Raw genomic sequence first — 21,024 nt, forward strand, 5'->3', positions numbered from 1 at the left:
TTAGCCTATCCACGCTGCTAGGCTAGGCCTAGCCTTACCTCTATTTAGGTTCTGTTATCACACATAAAAACGGCCGACATGATATTTTCCGTTGCTAGTATTGACACTTGTGAAATATAATAGGAATTATTTCAAATTTGTTAAAAAACTGATTCTGACTGAGATTACGACACTTAAACAAACATATCTCGGCCTAATCGAACGACCGCATTGTGCAAGATGCGAAGTACAAAAACTAATCTCATTAGAGAGGGCGCACTTTATTGACTGTATAAAGTATACATAAAAGCGAGAGTATTCTGGTGGATGCGATCTACAACCTCTGAATTTTCCTAGTAACGATGAATTCGTTGAGAAAATGGTAATATTTTATGAGAAATAGTCTGTATTTCTCATTTTTTTTATTCTTTTGCGTAAAACTAAAATTCATGCCAATATTTTTCCATGATTTATAATAATTGGAGTAATAAATTAAAAAAAGTCAGAATGGGGCTTTAACGTGAGAAATAAAGGGCAAGGAAAGGCAATACAATTATTCAAAATAGTGTTAATTAACTTATCCTAGCATTCTCTTAGCATCGTATGCTTTGAATTTTATGTGATCCTTCGTAAACCTTAGCCAGCCTTAAAATCGTATCATAGTTAACGGCTCGAAGACCCTTGTGCATACCTAAACATGCCGTAGATGTGCAGGGGCCTAGGCCTAACATATGTGAGAAATCTCAATGTCCTCTGAGCATTAGCAAACCAATTGCCAAGTACAATTTCCAATCAATTGGGTATAGTTTACTGGGAATTATGATTTTTACAGCAATAACAAGGCACGGCCGCAATAGTAGTCCTCATGTGAAACACTGCTGTGCCAGTTCATTGTTTACATCCAGCACCCAAGTTAGGTCATGTGACACCCATCACCGAATCGGTCTATTCCACTCCCCAGGCCTCATAAAGAGACTTGGTTTATAAAGCATTGTCGATCCTGTAATTGGAGTGTTATTACCTACTGTATTGGATGCTCCTCAAATAAAATCACTAATGTTTTCTAAGTGTTTTATTCTAATATAAAAACAATGGTGTTTCAAAATTTGAATGATTTATTACAATTAACAACTGGCAAAGTGAAAATTTTATTCCTATTGGAATAGTGCTTTGTTGTCATTTTGAAAATTGTTCAGTTTAATTGGATGTTCGTATGACCTTGATATTGTTCAGTTAAAGCAAACTTGAAAGTTTATACATGAAGCACTTCGCTCACAATCTGTCTGCTAATTTACGAATTAGCTCTAAATTAGAACATCCTCAAGGAAGTGTATGTTGGTCATAGCAAGACCTCGAACTGTAACCAAGGCTAAAAATACTGATTCAGTTATTCCATTGAATTGAACTATTCAATTCATATGTAAGGTAGAAAAATCGGCATTGCTACAGTACTGGTATGTTATTTTTGCTGCGAAGCAGCCAATTCATATTCTTGACAGCAATTTGACCTCTGAAAGGTCATTGTTTGTCAAAAAACAAGGGCCTAAAACGACTGAAAAGCGGAGTTTCCTTCTTTCGTTCTGCCGAGTAAAATCAATTACTTTAGGCGACGTTTGTAGACTAACCAACACGTACCAACGTCCGCATGTCGCACTAGCCTTATCCTACTCTAGGCCTACTGTAGACTAGCTAGGATGGTATAGGCCTAGCCTTGAAGGAACGAAGGTCCCAATGAAAAACAACGTCGCTCCTTGATAGCTAACATTGTCTATTTAACATCACAATAATTCATTATTAGACCTATAGTTTTTTTTTGAATTGTACTCCACAAATCTCAGCCGATACCTTCGCACAACTCAAGTAACGTCTCGTATCTATTGTCGTGACGTCATGGCTCGCTGGCTCACACTTGCGATGTCTCGCACTTGTGATCAAATAACACGCTGGCTTCCACTTTGGCAACACTCTTTGGCAGTCAACTCGCCCTAGAAAACCCGCCCTTGGAAACTTGCCCCATAAAAAAATGTACACTTCCTAGACCATGCAGTCTTCAAAATAAAAATTGCAACCTTTGGTAATCAACTACATTTTCCACATACATAGAAATTTTTTAAACTTTATTAAAAAATCCTAAACCATAATTTACCACTATAGACACTTTTTGACAAAAATTAAAAATTACGACTTTGTTACCCAATGAGAAGTGTTCTAATATAGACAATGGGTCATGTCTCATATTATTTGTTATATTTTTATTATTCATTATTTTCACTTGACTCGCATAAATAATTTTGTTCGAAGAACATTTATATGCAGTTGTACTTCGCAGTACTTCACTTGCAATTTGCAATTTCTAGTTATTAATAATATGTTGAGCCTAACACTGTATCCTAAAGAATATAATATAATAGGCTTAACTAAATATAGGCCTATATTTTATAGAGCTTGTTGTTATCAGTTGAGCTAAAAACCACATCCCTAATTTTGTTTAGGCGAGTGATTATTTGGGTGAGTTTCTGTGGAATAGTTTTACACACGTAAGACTACTGTACTGTGGGAATCAAAGTGGTGTTAGAGTTAACACAAAATACATTCTAGTAGAAAGCACTGCCACAGTATTTGGGGTTTTTTTTGCTAATAAAGGTGGGTGATTTTTAAACTCACGGTTCTCTATTTGTCACATCCCTAAAGAGGAGTTTACAGTAGGTGAGTGATGGTGTGCGAGATCAATCACTTGCCTTGAATCACAAGCCCTGTTTTAGTTTTTAGTTTGTACTAAAATTGATTGAATAACAAGGTATGTTTTTTGGCCCATTAACAGTAGGCCTATATAGTATTGTTCCTGCACTTTTTAAATTAACCTGGCAGTGGCAGTAAATTAAACATGAATTGTTTTTGAGCTGTGACCCGAAGTTGATGTAAGGTCAACAATAAGTTGTAATTGGGAGAACTTCGAACCAGTGTTGCTAATTTTAGATTAAGTAATAAAAGTAAAAGATCTATTGATACATGGCATAGTGTGCATTCTATGTCAAGATCTCATAAACATACATTGAAGATTTAGACACGAAGTCAAAACCTTGAAAACACAAGTTTTGAACTTTGTTTGTATTTCCACACAATAAATTCTGCAAGTAGCCCAGATTTGCCAGTGTTTCATCCTGAGTAACGAGACTTGTATTAGGTTCCAGACAAGTATATATTTGTTTTAGCTGTTTTTAAGACTTTTTAGTTAAAAGAAGTACTGTAGTTCTTATCTCTATTTAATTGTTGTAGTATTTCAACTTTTACCAATTTTATCAAAAAAAATATACCTGCCGTATGCAACTAGTATTTCATTTGATGCATGGAAGGTGGTGCCGTTCAGCCAATAATAGGCTATGTTCACATACAACACCTAATGTTTAGCATTATCTAGAGATAAATCCAGGGTAACTTTTTTGTTTAGACATGAAATTATCGATTTAGAATGCTGATGTAATTTTTAACCAAAAAGCGAGCGTTGTAGGGTCAGTATTTACTGGAAATGTGAATCTTAAACACCACGTGAAAAGCTCCATTCTGTAAGTGACGGATTTCCCGCTGTTGAATGAGAATTTTAATAAATAAATAAACTAAAACATCCTGTGCAGCCTCCTTTGTTGTGTGTTGTTCCATAGATTCCATGCTTAATATTTGGGATAATTAACGGGTATCGTTGATTTTGGCATGAATATCATTACTTAATAGCCTGCAGAAGGCAATGTTTAAACATGGTGTTCCAGCTCAAAATTGCACTCTTTATGTAGGGCTTCGTTCATTGGAGCAAAGGCGTTTGGTCATGGAAGCAGATTCTTCTCTTTCGATCTTTTTACCTATACTTTATGAATTTAATTTTAAAAAACAGTGCTCAATAAAACATACAAGAATGCCTGAAACATCGTCAGTTTGGGTGAAAATAACAAGAAGTTGGTAGGAAAAAAGATACACTAATGCGAATGGCAAGTTCTAACATCTGATTGGTTGTTTAGAGTATAAGAACGAGGTAAATATGCTAACCATTAGTGACCGCGATTCATTAACCGATCCTGATCAGCTTACCCCTATCGGGCTTTACCGATCTTATTCTCACACGCAGTGCTAACAGTTTAGCTAAGGGTTAGCTTCCGATCAGAATGCTCTCTAGTGTCAACCAGGGCATAGCCTACTGTATGACCTGCTGCAGTATTGTACTTTCATTTAAGCATCTGCTTATGGTGGCGATGGCGTAAATATACACTACCACCGATAAATCAGGAAGAATATTAAGATATCATACAGTGGATTCAAGTGGTCTCTCCTTGACTGGTGTCTTAAATTGCTTCCAATAAAAGTCCTCTCTTGGGTCTTGTTTTTAAACGTCACTCTAATGTGTCTAGTGGTAACTAGTAAACTTGAAACTATTCAACTATCACTTTGTAAGTTGTATGGTTTAATCATTTGTACCAGACTTGTAACCAATTTAGACAGAGTTGATATATTGCTATAGTGACAGTGATGCCTGTCTATTGAATTAATAACCTTACTGCAAAATTCAAGTTATTGCAAACATTTTCCAGAGAATATACGTCTGTCCACATTATAGAATTTTATGTGACAAATTTGTGTGATGTGCTCATATATTATGCCCAAATATGGGCATATCACATTTATTTGTCACATGATAAAATGTGATAGTGTGGGGAGACCTTTAGAATGGTTTGTTGTTGGGAACAATAGTACATTAAGTAATGTTGTTGAGGGTCTAAATTAAATTATTAATTTGTGTAATTGAACTGTACACTAGTTTATTACATTAATATATAACATGTGAAACTACAGACAGTACATTTTACAGTAGATCATATGACCCTCACAGTGACTCTTTGTGAATTACAGTTTGTAATATTTGTGTACATTGTTGTAATTCTGTTATTTGGCTACGATTTATCCATTCTATTGGGTATAACCTCTCAAGGTTAATAAAAGCAATCTTTTGAATTTTTTGTTTATGTAACCCATGTGTTACATATAAGGTGTGTGAAAATTGGCATTCCAAGTCAGTTGTAATGTATTAAACACGTTAATGCAATTGTCAAATGGATGGTAGTGTAGGTCAGCTTTTGATAATATGTGGCTTGTGGCTATCTCAGGGGTCCCAAGTCTCGCGGAAGTCGCAGGAGTCTCGCGGAAGTCGCAGGACTCTCGCAAAAGTCGCAGGAGTCTCCCGGAAATCGGGACGGCCTCCCACACTCCCGCAAGCAAGCAAGAATCTCTTGGAAAATAAACCATCTTCTACAAATTCATGATATTTGTATGTATTACTAATTTAATAGTAATTGTCTCACCATAGAGATGTTTACAGTATAATATTGATGTGTAGTCACCATGCATAGAAAAATAAAATAAAATAAAGCTCATTTAACCAGATATCCTGGAAGGGATTTCTTACAACTTTGGATTCCTGCTGTCTTGTGTACATAGTGGCAGATCTAAGTGGTGACAAAGTGACAGCTTACCTCTTTCCTCTCACTCTGCAGATTACTGTAATTGAATATAAAGGCTGAAACTCAGGAGGTATGTGCCCTGGACCCTCACAATTTGTAGTGGAAAATCCCAAGCCCTCTCCCTTGGACCATAGACCTCAGGCCCTACCTAAGGAATAGAAGTTCTTGATTGCCACTAGCAGGAGCTTATCACCAGTGTAAAGATACAGTACGGTACCTCGGTAAATCTGCAACTAATATTGGTGTACAGTACTTTGAAAAAATTGCCAACCTTGAGCTATTCCAAATTACTAATAATAGTCCTAGACTTCAAGACAAAAAATACTTCAGATGTCTTTCATTGTAATCAAGTCCTTTCAATCAACCTTTTTTATGCTCTATTAAAATTCTTACTTAGGCACTTAAGATTTGAAATATGTAGATCTTGATGTCTATCATCTTGGAATGGAATTTTGTTCTTGTATTTCAAAGTTTTTAATCTTATTTTTTATAAATATTTTTTCCATTTTAGAACTGATTTTTTTTTTTTTTTTGGCATCTTCTGTATTTCCTTCAAATTTTTGTGAAGTTAGCCACTCTATTTGCACAAGTCTATTTAGGCCCGAAGGAAATTTTTGAATGCATTAAAGTCTCAGCATATTCCAGCCATTTATACCTTTGTAAAGGTTCAGATTCTGACCCAACTTGAGCTCCAACTGCTCCTACTGTACATATAATCCAACATATTGTTATTTACTGGGTAATTATAAATTTTATTACACATGATTATTTGTATTTTATTTTGTTGGGACGGAGGTTGAGAGCCACAAGTGATTAATTTTACTATTGACAATCTGGTCCACCTCCTGAAAACATTTTTATTGTCTTGCTTTATGTTTTGTTTTGTGAATTTTGTATTTTATATCAAGTGACAAATGAATGAAATGAAATAATATAAATATTCAAAGGTGAATTTTTAAATTTTATTTCTCTTACAGTATTCCGTGTGTGTGAAGAGTGAAGAGGTGATACTCACATCTTACTTTTATTTCAAGTTATTATTGGCTTAGTTTTTGTTTTCAACCGTCAATAAATTTGATTTCTTTCACATACTGTGACTTTCCATTGCACATTAAGATTGGATTACTCCCTGCAGCGATCTCTGAACAGTATGCAAATGCTCTTCCGTTGAGCCTGAGATCACATAATGTATGTGAAATAAGACATTACTCATTATTTACTGTACACATGAGAAGTTATCAATAGTAGTATGGTGTAGGCTTGTGTTTATACAGACAGCAAACAGTAGTCTTGTATGAGATGGCTAGTTCCAAGTATTACTGTTGACCATACATGTGCCAGCATAATGGACATAATTAAATATCTGTCCCTATGAACCAATGCTTGGCATTTAAAGTAATCACCCTATTTTTCTTTTTACTTATTAATTCAACTTTGTCCTAGTAACTGATGAACAAGCTCGGCTATTTTTGACATATGCACACAAACAATCCTGTATGTTGTTTATGGTGTACGACATTTTTACAGTGAATTTTTCATGTGTGTTCCTTAAGCAGCAGTAGACGTTTGAGTTTGGATTCTGTATGAACACATTTAGAACTGTATTGTACCTAAGGAGGGTTTCTCTGAATTACACTTCAATAAATTTTAGGCCCTAAAATTCAGTATTTGGCCTAGTCTGCTGCTAAAACTCATGTGTTTCTAAAAATTGGAATAAGTATCAATCAAATGTGTTCCGATTAATTTGATGAATCATTCTTAACGTAAATAATCTCATTAATTCAGCCTGGATAACAAGTGCCATAGGTATTATTATGTTAGGATGTTATTTACAATTATCTTCAGGCAGGCGTATAATTTTATGGAAGTGCTTTCTTTTTTGCGTTATTAGAATGATGCCTTCAGAAAGTATGAACTGTATGCTAACACATGTACTGATTTGACGGCTTGAGTCAAGATGAATCAAAGTTATTTGCAAATTTAGTTTTATTCCGGTGATACCAAATAGTAAATATTTTCATGAGGCTACAAAAATTGATGAGGGCGGGGAAACTAGCAATTAATTTTATTTGGCCTTAAAGTGTGATGGAATGTGGGTTGAATTGATAGACATACAGTAGTTTATTGTATTGTATTCAAAGTTAGAGTGTGATAAGATGCGACTTATTTGTTGGTTCAAAAGTATAGTAGTTTACAGACCGGAAATGCTGCTTTCATTGTCATTAATTCAAGTTAAATGCTGCTACATATGATTCAGCTACAGAGATGCAATAATAAGGTGTTACAGTGAAAGAAGTCATGTGTTATAACTTAAGTTACTGGATATTCCTATTTAATAATAATTTTCTATTTTAGAAGATTGACAAGCTGTGCATTGATGTAGTGTAGGAAGAAAGCCATTGAAGAGTACCCTAAAAACTGTGTAACTATACCAGCAGGACCCCGCTGGAAAAGAGTGTTCTGACTTAGTGGGTTATCCTTGGTGTGATTCACACCAAAAAAACTCCTATTCTATCCTGCAGTAATGACTGGTGCCTGAACAATCTTGAGTAATACCCTGTGGTTTCCCATTGGGTATTAGTCAACATTTTGTAAGCCTCCTTTATTGAATTGTGAAATTAATTTCTTGTGTGTTGGCATATTTTGTGGTGTACTGCCTGTGGGTGCTTCAATTGCTTTCACTTGTGCATTAACCAAAGCCTCCATGTCAAGAACTGATATTTAATTCACCATTATTCCACGTTGAATGCACCATTGTGCACTCGTGTGTTGATCATTTGGGAAGTACTGTACTGTATTGCCAGAAACTTATTCTTTGGATTTTTACTATTTGTGGGGTGTTTTAAAACAGGTAGGTAAATTAAAATTTAGAAAAATTTAGAATGAAGCATGATTTAAAATATTATTTATGGTTTTTAATGAATTTTTTTGTTGGATTGATGCAGGCCAGTAGTTATGAATCATTGGTCAGTTTTATGTAAATTGAAAGCTTTGTTGTATTGATAATCGAAAGGAATTATACTTGCTAGTTCCTGTTTCAATAGCCTTGATATAGTCAGAATAATACCTGGCTCAAAGTCAAATATATTTTATATTATTAGTAAATAAAAAATATATCAGTGGTATGTTTGTACCTAATATGCTGTGCCTGTGAAGGTTATCACTCTCAGATAGGTGGTCATGATGAAACTTTAACTTGGTAAATCCTTTTCGAACAAGCTTTACTGCCAGTGATATTAAATAGAATGAAATAGTAACATACATTGGTACAGGTACGTTTTGCTTTAGAGAACTAAAAAGGTTTCTGCTCTTTAGCTTTCAACTCCTTTTGCTTACATTTCATTTCATTGTATTTGTAAGCAGTCAATTCAAACATTACCAGGCAAATTTCTTTTCAGATAGGACTCTAGAATTTCTCCTGTGATCGATTGAAACTCATGAAATGGGGGTTTCAAACTTGATCGCTGATCGCTGAATAACTTAAAATCAATGGTTTTAGTTGTTTTTAGCTCATTTAAGGATCCTCAGCATAAAACTTACTGTACAGTGTAAGGTTAATATTATTAAGTTTAATTACAAAACCTCAAAAAACATAATAACAAATCATAGTATTACCAGGTTTGTTCAGCAGTTGCATATTGCATATTTATTGCCGTATGTTAATCTAATGACAACCTGATCATTAGACTGCTGTCTATTTATGAGGAGGATTATCGGCCATTAATAATATAATAAATTACATACAACCAAAAGCACAGTTGGCATCGAAATAGACTATTATTACTGTATACTATAATACTTGATGCTATCATATCATGGATGATTGGTACTGGATCATTTATCACTTGTTACCTTACATAAGTTCGGCAAAAAATTAATTGGAAAGGATGTGACGAATGTTAATGATGTGAAAGATAAACAAACTTCATGAGATGATAATTATTGACAATTCTTATCCCCTCAATCAGTACATGGCAAGTCTGGCAGAATTTGTGATTCAAAGTTCTTGAGGTCAACTATTCAGAATTTCTATTTTTATAAGAGAGATTTAAAGATCAGCAATTTGGAAATACTTGCGTCTATATGGACTCTGTCACCGTAAAGTGACAAAGCTGGAAACAATATTTGTTGTTGTCATAAAAATGTTATTGTTGACAATGACATATTTTTACTTTTTTATCGTAATCAATTTTATATGCCTTAATCTGACCACATCCTGTTGCATCATGGTTGCATTAACCACAATATGCCCACATAAAAAAAAATTAATGAAAAATTTATCGTCTAAGGAACAAAATAAATTTATTTGTTACTGTCCTTTATTCCCCCTAAATATTTTTTTTAAACTACAAAAAAAAGAAAAAGAAGTAAAAACTTAATTTTAATATTTCGTTACGTGATAATATTCTATTAAAAATTTGAAAAAGAAAAAATGTCCTTGGAAGTACAATATCATTCCAATATCGTTTATATACCGCTTTCGTAGTAAGAATAAATCGGTAAATCACCAGGGGTCCCAAGTCTCCCGGAACTCCCAGGAGTCTCCGGGAAATCGGTATGGTCTCCTGCACTCCCGTAAAAAGCAAAATCTCCTGGAAATTCACTTATCTCCCGCGAATTCAGTCAAACACAAAACTTTTTGTTTTATTTAGGCCTAAACTTCGGTTGCTGATTATTTTTTGCAGTCTGACAGTGCCATTTCTGGGCTTCTAAAGGTGCCTATTCTTAATTGTCATCACCTCAGCCCCAATCATGGTGGGCATTAGGTGGGCGTGACCCTTCGTTTGATACCTACACTTTTTCCTCATAGAATATATAACGCCCCCAATGTCATTAAACGAATTTCCTGGAAATGGGTTCTTCAAACTTGGGACCCCTGAATCACTGTCAAAATGGTTTTTATCAATCCAAAAATTTATTACCTCATTTTATTTTATTTGAAATCGGACTCAACAGCGGGTAACCCACCACTTACAGAATGGATTAACAATAAAGTGTATACAATATGAATATAAAAAAGAAAAGCATCATAAGAAAAACAGACATTTAAAAAAAAACCAATAAAATAGTAAAAATGTAGAAGCCAAGGGCCAAAAAACCTAAGAAATATTGTGGAGAACCTTACAAATTGTATTGTTAAAACAGAAAAATTGTCAGAAAATGATCAATAGGTGTTAAAATTGTCTTTATCAAGCTTGGAGTCTTCCTCTAGTTTTAAACTGAATCTTAGATATACTGTATATTGTACAAGAAATTGTTCTCACTAATACAACAGTCTGATGCTCTGTAAACTCTACCGTCATTGGGAGTGGGTAAGGGAGAGGGAATAAAATTTAAAAATAAATGAGTACCTTTCATCTTTGTTTCATATGACTTCTTCATTCTCTAAAACTACAATGCAATTGGTTGTATTTCGCATATCTTGAGGCAAGATCGAAAGAATGACTTGCTTTGTGTGGCCGATGATATTAATTTCTCATATCATCAGTTGCCGTGTGAAATCTGACAAGCTTGGTACACCAGAGGCTTAAATTTACTTGAGATAAATCAATATCACTACTTCACTTTGTACCAAAAAACAAACACTCATCAATATAATAATTGGGACTCTAAATGCCTAGAGGCAATCATCTTCTTTCTTCATTTGGTGTCTGACCTACTCAATGCAATGCCAAATTAGCTTGGTTGGATCTTTGTTGTACCACCATGGTTGTACCATGTTGTACTATATCTGTATTAAGTTTTGTATGGGTTGAACTTGTCCTTGTGGAAGTGTTTCTCTGTTATAAAGGATTGCACCAATAAATCTTATCTTGTCCAAGTCATTGTAATTGACCATGGTCTCCAAATATTAAAGAAACTGCTTGCTATTTGTGTTCTAGGCATTATCTGTAATATACTCTTCAATATCCTCTCCTTTTCTACCTACTTCAAGGTTGCAAAGAAGCACACATGTTTTATGCTTAAAACGAAATAGAAAGGCCTACATAAGGTTGGTTATCCGAGTTGTGGGAGGTGGCAGTAGAGTGGTTTAGAGCCAATGAGCATGCTACAGACGCTGTTTGAGGTGGGCCTAAGTACCAAACGAAGACTAGGCGACCCCTTTAATTCTTTGGTAGGCCTACGTGACTTTTGTTATGTATTTAGAAAATAATGTGTATCCTGTAATTTTATATGGGTTATTTTAATCTGCATACAATCCACTTTCCTTAGCTACTATCAGCTGCAAAAAGACATCTCCAGAACTAATAAACTATTTCCTCTCAGAAGACCAGACATCGCTCCAATTAAGTAGACTATTCCAGTATGATTGATCCAGGGACACGAAGACTTAAAATCCTCACTTGAAATGCTGGCTATCCTGCAAAGTAGTACCCTAAATTGCTACATGACACCAGTATCACAAGCAATGAATATTGTAGAAACCCATGCTCATATGTGCATTTCAAGCCATTTTGTTAGGCCTAGTGAAGCATTCCATGAAACAGAGTGTATGGTATGTGTATGATTTTCAAGGCATTGATTGCAATATTCCTCGACGTATTTGTTACATGCATCAACATATGATGCATGTATTGTAATTAAGTAAGTAAGCAGGCTCTAAAAATACTGTTAAAAGAAAATACAGTAAATAATTTTTTAAACCATTTCTATTTTGTTCAGAATCATACCCTTTGGCAAGCAGATTAGTAGATCAGATTAGGAGCTATTTTTCATAGTCTAAAAGCAAGGTTCTTCAGTGTAGGGATTCCTATAATTTGTCTGAAATTCTCACGGGTGAAGCCCTTGATGAGGGATAGATTATGTGAAGTGAACTTTTTGTACCTTGTAATGTAAACCAAATGCAGGTTCATCAGTGTCACTGGGTTATTCTCGTTTAAAAGAGAGAAATTGATATCAATTTTCTTGAGATTGAAATTGACAATGGTTAAGCCATCAAAGGGGTTAATCAAGCCCAGCTGGATTTATGAAAACTGATACTTTTCCAATTAATATAATGATATTCTGATTTGTTATTTAGGTTTATTTGAACCTTAAAAAGTACAGTAGTCTAGTAGCATTTTGCATTACTATACTTTCATGAATATTATCATATTTTCATGATTTTAGTGAACTTCAAGAACCAATCAATGTTGAGGAGTATACATTTCGCAAAAAAACTAGTTCAACTCAGGAACTAGATGACAACACAAGTGATTGACCTGATTGACCAGTGATGCAGGCTTCTAATTTCCTATGTTGGGATGGGTCATTTCAATGAATGAATAAGTGACAATAGACACCTTTCAATGTTTACATTGGCCTGGCTGAAACGCTGGCAGCACACTCACTTGGTAGGCAAAGGATTCGCCCCTATATATGCCAATGCATGGAAAATCAGCATACTAGTTAGAAAAATCTTTATTTTTTATTCCATCAGGCAACAGACAAATAGTGTTGTGTAATGATTGTTATTAATTATTATTATTATTATTATTATTATTATTATTATTATTATTATTATTATTATAAGATTTGAGCCTTGCAGGAAGTAGAATTGTACTGAAATTAAATAGCCAGGAACTTAAACCTAACTACTGTAGCATTTCAACAGTAGTACCCTTATATATTAAGTGGAGTTTACTCACCGGAAGTACACTTAATGATAAGTGGAGTTATCTTACTGTATGTTTACATATCTGAAATCTGTTATCTATTATTCTTTTCCAGCTATTTGACTCAAAGAGCCCAGTCACACTTGAGAGTTACGTCGGCCCAGGGCCGCCTCAGGGCCGGCCCAGGGTCGGCAATTTTTAAGTGTGATCAATCAATAAATGTTAAGCCGGCCCTGAGCCGACCTAAAGTTAATCCGACTTTTGAGTCGGCTCAGGTCCCGCAATGCGGGCCCTGAGCCGACCAAACTTTATATCTGAACGTAAGCCGAACCTCAGCTGGCCCAAGTTCGCTCTGATTGCTCGATTTTGACATCTTATCTAACCACAACATTCATTCGAACTGACTTGCGCGAAAAAACACCATTAAGAAATAAAAATGGGGATCAGGTGCGATCCATGGACCGCGGGTATGTAGCCGAGGTTGAATATCTTCTTAATGTTTTAACCATAAGTCATTGCAGAAGATATTCGACCTCGGCTACATACCCGCAGTCCATGGATCGCACCTGATTCCTGAATTGTTAAGGAAACTGTAAAGTAATTTGAATTTAGTTGAACTAAATTGTTTTTGAATAAAGTTTTTATATAAGGTCTCCATGCCTAACTAATTATTACTCACAGCCTCCGTGCGAAGCATAAGCATCATCACAAACCAAGTTGTAGGCATGGGGAATACCACGTGATACAAAGCTTACGCATGGCAGTTTAACAGATGAAGACTTTCCTTTCTACAGTTAAAGAATTCCAGTAGATACAAAATATATTGGCCTATTACAAGCTCAAGAAACCCAATTTTTGTATAGCACACATTAATTTAACAAGTTTATATTCTAAAATTACAACACTGTATAGCGGTATCATTTTTTCTGTGAACGTCATCAAAGAGTATAAATAGAACAAGAGAGCCAACAACGCTCATTGAGAGCGTAAAAAAACGAAACACCCATACGCAGCTAGTGTAGGACGCCAGCTAACGCTTGTATGTGTTTTATTACCCAGTACTCCACCGCGCACGGTCGGTTTATCTGTTTATCTGTTCTCCACAAAATACTGTACTTTTGTTTTCTGCTTACTGAGTTTATAGCGGGCGTACTTCTACCGCGCTGTGCAGCGCTGCACTGGGTAATAAAAAGAATATACAACCGTTAGTGGGCGTCCTACACAGGCGTGATGTTTTTATGAACAGGACTTTGCTCTCTTGTTCTATTAATACTCGTTGATGTCATCCTCACCAACCATGTGCGTTTTGTGTCGACCGCGAGGACAGAAAAAAACATAATCGTTTGTTTTTATTATGAGCGAAGCTGGTTCTAAAAAGCGTCAAAAATTGTTTGTGAATGAACCTAATATGAAAATAATTATTATTGCCAAATAGATAGATCTCGATGCTACTTATTCACAGTCAGTGTCTCCGGTCTGTGGCCAAACATTGACAGCAATATAGGCTTATATAGACATTTTACAATATACAGGTATGGAATTTCGATATCGCGAGTTTGGCTTTGGACAGAGTAAAGTCGAGCTGCGTTAATTATAGGCCTTAGTTATTATAAGAATTATCGTCGCCATAATCATGAAGCAGAATGCCATCCGCTTAAAAATCGAAAAAGTATAAGGACAATTTTTGAAATTAGGTTCATGTTTCGTGCGAATTCCATGTGTTTATGCTAGGTTGTGATTAACCGTTCTGCCATCAAAATGCGATCGCCTCAACTTTCTGTCCAGCAATTCATCAACCCGGCCCAAAAGAAGAAGTGTGAACGTCCGTAAGGCGGCTCTGGGCCGACTTAAAACAACTTAAAACTATACCTGTGAACAGAAATGAAGTTGAGTCGGCCCTGAGTCGGCCGTAATTTAAGGCGACCCTGGGCTGGCCCTAGGCCGGCCTAATAAGTATGATTGGGCTCTTAAGTCTCTGACATTAGTCAGCTAAGTTCTACCTCTTTTGAAATGTGAACAATCAATAAATTTTTAGCCGGCCCAAAGGAGACCTAAAATTAGTCAGACTTTAAAGTTGGCTTAGGTCCTGTCTGGGCTGACTCATCTTCATATCTGTACGTAAACCGAACTAAGGTCACCTAGATACCGGTCTATTTTGACATGGATGGGGGGGGGGGAATTTACCCTCCCGTTTGACACAACTGGATCCCCTTGTTAACCGACACCACGACATGGTCGTCGATTTAAAGAATAAAAAAAATAATTTAATATCCAAGTAACGTTATTTTGATTGCCAATTCCTAATTTTGTGGTCTCAAAGCACAATTCCCTACAGGGATTCTTTTATTCCAGCACCCTGACAGAGGCTCTAGTCAGTAGTCAGCCCCTTGGTTTGGACATGTCGGACCCCTTGTCGGCAAATTTCTGGAGCCACCGCTATGTAGCATAGGCAAGTGGCCTTTACGAAAGTCTGGTATGAATAAAATTTGCTTTTTAATGATAAAATAAATTTGTATAGTTATTCCTTTTGAACCATATCGATGTTTGCTAATAAAAATCTTGAGTTCCTTTGCAGACATAGCATGAGTCATAATCTATTTTTATCTGTGGATTTACATACTCATTGTTGATGCAGCAGGTTCACACTCGATTAGTGTGCAAGTTCAAAACCTTCAGGCTCTAGTGTACAATTCTAAAAAAAAACCTTTGTTTTGTAATTTGTTGAATGATACATTGGGTGGTATCTACAGTAAGTGTTGGAGTTTGATTGATTGATGTGAGTATGGTAAAATAATGTGATATTATTAATGTGAGCAGTCCTTTCATTCTTCCTATAATATAGAGTAGGAACCATGACATTCTTGCCATACTGTATTTTCATCAGTTGTGTTAAATTTTTTAGCAAGCAAACTTGAACACTGGGTACATGAAATCAAATTTTGAAATAATGATAATACCGTGTATCATATGTGCTGACATATTATTAACTGATTTGATTGTGATGGATTTGAAATCTAAATAATAGGTATAGGGAGAACAAGTGTTGCCACTTCTTCGTCGTTGTGACTTGCTAGGGGTGGCAGACCTCCTTAATTACTATACACAGAACCATTGTGGTTCTCATCGTCTTTTGGAATACCTTCTATCTGATATCCAAAACTTACTGGCGTCTATAATTGACGTATAATTATGTTTAATTTATGCTGTTTGTTTTGAATTAAAAAATTGTATTTTCATGTTTATCTGAAACCAGAGCTTCAGTGTGTTTACTATTTAATTTTCGTATTGATTCAAAGTATTGGATTTGCCATATGTTGATACCACTAGGAAGTGTTTCCTAGTGGTAGTAATTTTTGCACATTTTTTTTTTTATCTGGCTGTTTAAATAGAGTGTACTTCATTGTATGTACTGTATAATTCTTGAAATTAGATTAATAAATTCTAATATTTCGTTTTTTTTTATATCTTCCCTGATAAACTATTCAGTATCTAATGTATGTTTTACATTTACTTTATTAGAAAAAGGAATCAAATTTCAAAATTAAATATGTGTTGAAAAATATTTTATATAAATTTGTAATTTTGGGTATTATTGTGCAATTTTATAATTTTTGTATTATTTATTTTTATTGAATAGTTATTAGATTAATAATAATAGTAGGTGCCCCATTAACAGGTGTATATCACAATTTATTGTACATCAACATTTTAAGCCTACATCCTATTATACAGTATTATAATAAATCTACATTATAAATACCACACCAGCTTTCTTTAATTAATAACAGTGGTTGTGACCTATGCACTATGGCTATGACCTAGACTATTTGCTAAGATTTAGAATTGGGGTTTGATTTATCATACAGTTGACCGCCATCTATGACTTGCAGAGATGTAGTTATCTTGGGCGGGACCAGCCTTGAAGTTTTCCACCCGGTGTAAAGCTAATTTCATGGCCCTCTACCTGCCTTTGTGGGCACCTTGCCCATTCTTAAAATCCAGAGTTTACCAATGTTAATGTTATCAACTACAGTACCCACACTTAAAATGTCTACCACTCACCCTTTACTTTTCTACAGCTACAACCCTGAATGTGTAACCTGGGTATGAGCGCAATATATTAATGACTTTTCAACTGAAAACGGTCGATGTGATGACATCACATATGTTCAGTTATATGTGCATGTGATTAATTAGATTTCTTGTCATGTGAACCACAGGATGTGGTTTGTGCCAAATCTATGTTGTGCAAAGGACATAGTAAGGAGTTGTAAATCCGCCGTATTGTCACACTGTTCTTGTAATCAAACATTTCTTATTGTCACTGACAGCATAATCCTGCTATAAGATGGTCAGCAAAAATGGGACTCTGTGTTCTATTCGGGAAGATCTGTAAAATTTTATTGCATTTCATTTATATATTTGTTTTTTGCACAACATTGGCAAAAAAATTACAGTTTAAGACCAAGAAATTTTACATTTTAAATTGAAAAAAATGTAATAGAGATTACACTACATTTTCTTGGCCTATCTCAGAATTATGCCATAGTTAAGGCCAATAAATGGCCTATGGCAGAATTATGCCATAGTTAAGGCCAATAAACGGCCTATGGCAGAATTATGCCATAGTTAAGCCAATAAACGGCCTATGGCAGAATTATGCTATAGTTAAGGCCCATAAACGGCCTATGGCAGAATTATGCCATATTTAAGGCCAATAAACAGCCTATGGCAGAATTATGCCATAGTTAAGGCCAATAAATGGCCTATGGCAAAATTATGCCATAGTAAGACCAATATACAGCCTATGGCAGAATTATGCCATAGTTAAGGCCAATAAACGGCCTATGGCAGAATTATTCCATAGTTACGGTAAGACCAATAAACGGCCTATGGCAGAATTATGCCATAGTTACGGTAAGACCAGTAAACGGCCTATGGCAGAATTATGCCATAGTTAAGGCCCATAAACGGCCTATGGCAGATTTATGCCATATTTAAGGCCAATAAATGGCCTATGGCAGAATTATGCCATAGTTAAGGCCTATAAACGGCCTATGGCAAAATTATGCCATAGTAAGACCAATAAACGGCTTATGGCAGAATTATGCCATAGTTAAGGCCAATAAACGGCCTGTGGCAGAATTATGCCATAGTTAAGGCCAATAAAGAAAATGATGTTTATCACCCTCCTCACCCATATGTCTTCTATTGTATTAAAAAAAAAAGAAGAAAATTGGGATATGTTTTTTTTTAAATATTTTTTTATTACTGTAAATAGTTAGCAGATAATTTTGTATTAACTCTATCATGTATTTTACTTTGAGTACTTTAAATGCACTAGCAAATAACCCAAGGTGATATTTGGCTGTAGCAAAATACAAAATTGTTTTTGTCCCTAATGTGTGGAAGCCATTAAATATAAAAACAAATTATCTAAAGTGGAATAAATTAATAATCATTTATGTGATCCACTTCAATGATTTTCTTACAGGTTGAATAATTTGTAACAAAGCAAGATGTTGTGCTGTTTTAAGCGAAATACACCTGAAATCAAATATGACACAGAAAATGGAATGTCTCTTCATCAGATGGAGAATACAGAGCCAATACCATCGATGGAAGAACTCAATGCAAAATTCAGTGAACTGGTTGTAAGTAGCTTTTGATTTAAAAAAAATATGTTATCAAAAAAAAATATGTTATCAAAAAATTATATACTTTTATCTATTGTTCTTTTGTTTAATCACCTCACTGTTTGAAGTATTGGTTGTGAAACATTTATCTATTGTTCTTTTGTTTAATCACCTCACTGTTTGAAGCATTGGTTGTGAAACAGTACATCTCATCAATTGTTTAAAAAGGGTATTTGCTAAGTTAAAAGGTCTTGATACAAAAAGTGATACATAATTGAACGGCTAACTGTAATGTATCTTAGTACCAAAGGGCATTTGGAATTCCAAGTGTGAAAGATATTATGTCAAAGTTGAGGTCACATGAATATCTACCCTTTTATGATGTTCTTGTCTAAACTTTGCCTTATCTGCATTCAACATACAGTATTAGGATCCTTCCTAATAATAATAGCAAATTTCCTTGTAGCTGTAGCTGTAATCTTTCCATTCCATATGCCTTGGGCAGCCCTAAATCTCTGCAAAAGATTCTCTTAGACCTCCTAATTTTGAAATACATCCCTATGATCCGACTGTAACTACCACTCCTATACAAGCTCCAATTTTGTTTCTACCTGCAAAAATAAGAAAGTCACAAGAATTCTGGACTGATTGACCTTTGCACTCTTAGCATAATAATATTTTCTTGGGAACATTAGCAATAGATGTCACATTTTTTAGTTCCTATGCATGTAATGCAATAGGAACTATTGTAATCACTCTTGCTATTTCCTATGTTTTTTATTGTGTGTAGTGTGTATGTGTGTGTAGACATTTATGCAAATGCGCATGCGTCAAAGAAAAGTTTTCCGACATTTTGTTTTACATCACGATGCGAAAATCGATGTGAAGTTTCTGCAGAATTCAGTCTGGGCTCACGCTAACCGACCGGAATGTCGGCATGGATGAAACTATTTTGGTTTTACTGCAAAAAAATCATCTGCTGTAGGCATAGGTATTTTGAAGAAGGCCTAAAATAAAACTAAAATGTTTTAATACTTGCTGAAATGCATCGTTTCTTCATTTAGATCTCCATTTTTCACTAATAGTCCATGCGACGTTTTTTTCTGTTGTATACGTATGAGTAGTCATATGAAGGTACTATATCCCCGACAGTTGGCTGTGCAGCAATGTACCCTTTGAATGCAAACTGAAAACAGGTGAAAATATAAAGGCAGCCGACTGTCGGGTACATAACGACTAAAAAAAAAAAATAATAATAATTAATAATTTAATAAATTTAAAATCATAAATCTAAATCAAACTTGGAGAAAGTTTTGGATGGTCCACAATGTCTTGAAAAACTCTGCGCCTGCACTAATAATATATAATGTGTGTAATATTTAAGAATGCACCACGTGGGTCGCTTTCTTTGTTATGCGGTTGTAGTGTAGTATACGTAGCAGAGTGATGACAGCAAGCTAAGCCTAGCCCAGGGCATAGATCGTGTACGTTTTTGATAATCGTAATGAAAACTTCGGGTGATAGACGATTGGGCCCAACTGGTGTGGACAATCGGACCCAAGATATTTTCAAATAAATTGTAGTCCTAATAGCAGGCCACTGCCAGCACCCCCACTTCCGATATCGTTCCAATATATAGTATATAGTATAATATACATTATAACATATATACATACTTTTATAAATACATATATATACTTATATATGTATATATATAAGTATATATATGTTATAATGTATATATGTATGTGTATATATATATTATATATTATATATATATTATTTATATATATATACATACATATCGTATATGCATTATAATTAACATATATACATACTTATGTATATATACACACATATATACATATATATATACATAATATATAGACATATATACGTATATATACATAATATACATACTTATATATATATATACATACTTATATATATACATACTTATATATCTACATATATACACACATATACATACTTATATATATATACATACTTATATATATACATATATATATATACATACACATACATATATACATACTTATATATATACATATATACACATACTTACATATATACTTATATAGGCCTATATATATATATACGTATATATATTTATATATACATACTTATATATATACATATATACACATACTTACATATATACTTATATAGGCCTATATATATACTTATATATACACTTATATTCTGATATACTTATATATAATGTACACTTATATATAAGTATATATACACACACATAAACATATATATATATACATACATATGTATATA

General features: G+C 34.5%; 1 protein-coding gene across 1 annotated transcript in view; it reads left to right on the forward strand.

Moving 5' to 3' along the window:
- Nucleotides 1-21,024, forward strand: part of LOC117123829 (disheveled-associated activator of morphogenesis 1-like) — a 58,668-nt gene that overhangs the window by 8,350 nt on the left and 29,294 nt on the right. Inside the window, exon 3 of the mRNA XM_033269856.1 lies at nucleotides 18,573-18,732. Within this exon, the coding sequence (XP_033125747.1) occupies nucleotides 18,598-18,732 (135 nt within the window). The 5' untranslated portion in view covers nucleotides 18,573-18,597. The remainder of the gene's footprint in view (nucleotides 1-18,572; nucleotides 18,733-21,024) is intronic.

This window comes from Anneissia japonica, unplaced genomic scaffold (genome assembly GCF_011630105.1).
Source record: "Anneissia japonica isolate Jap-2015-1 unplaced genomic scaffold, ASM1163010v1 scaffold287811_len124530_cov185, whole genome shotgun sequence".
In the NCBI taxonomy this organism is placed as follows: Eukaryota; Metazoa; Echinodermata; class Crinoidea; order Comatulida; family Comatulidae; genus Anneissia; species Anneissia japonica.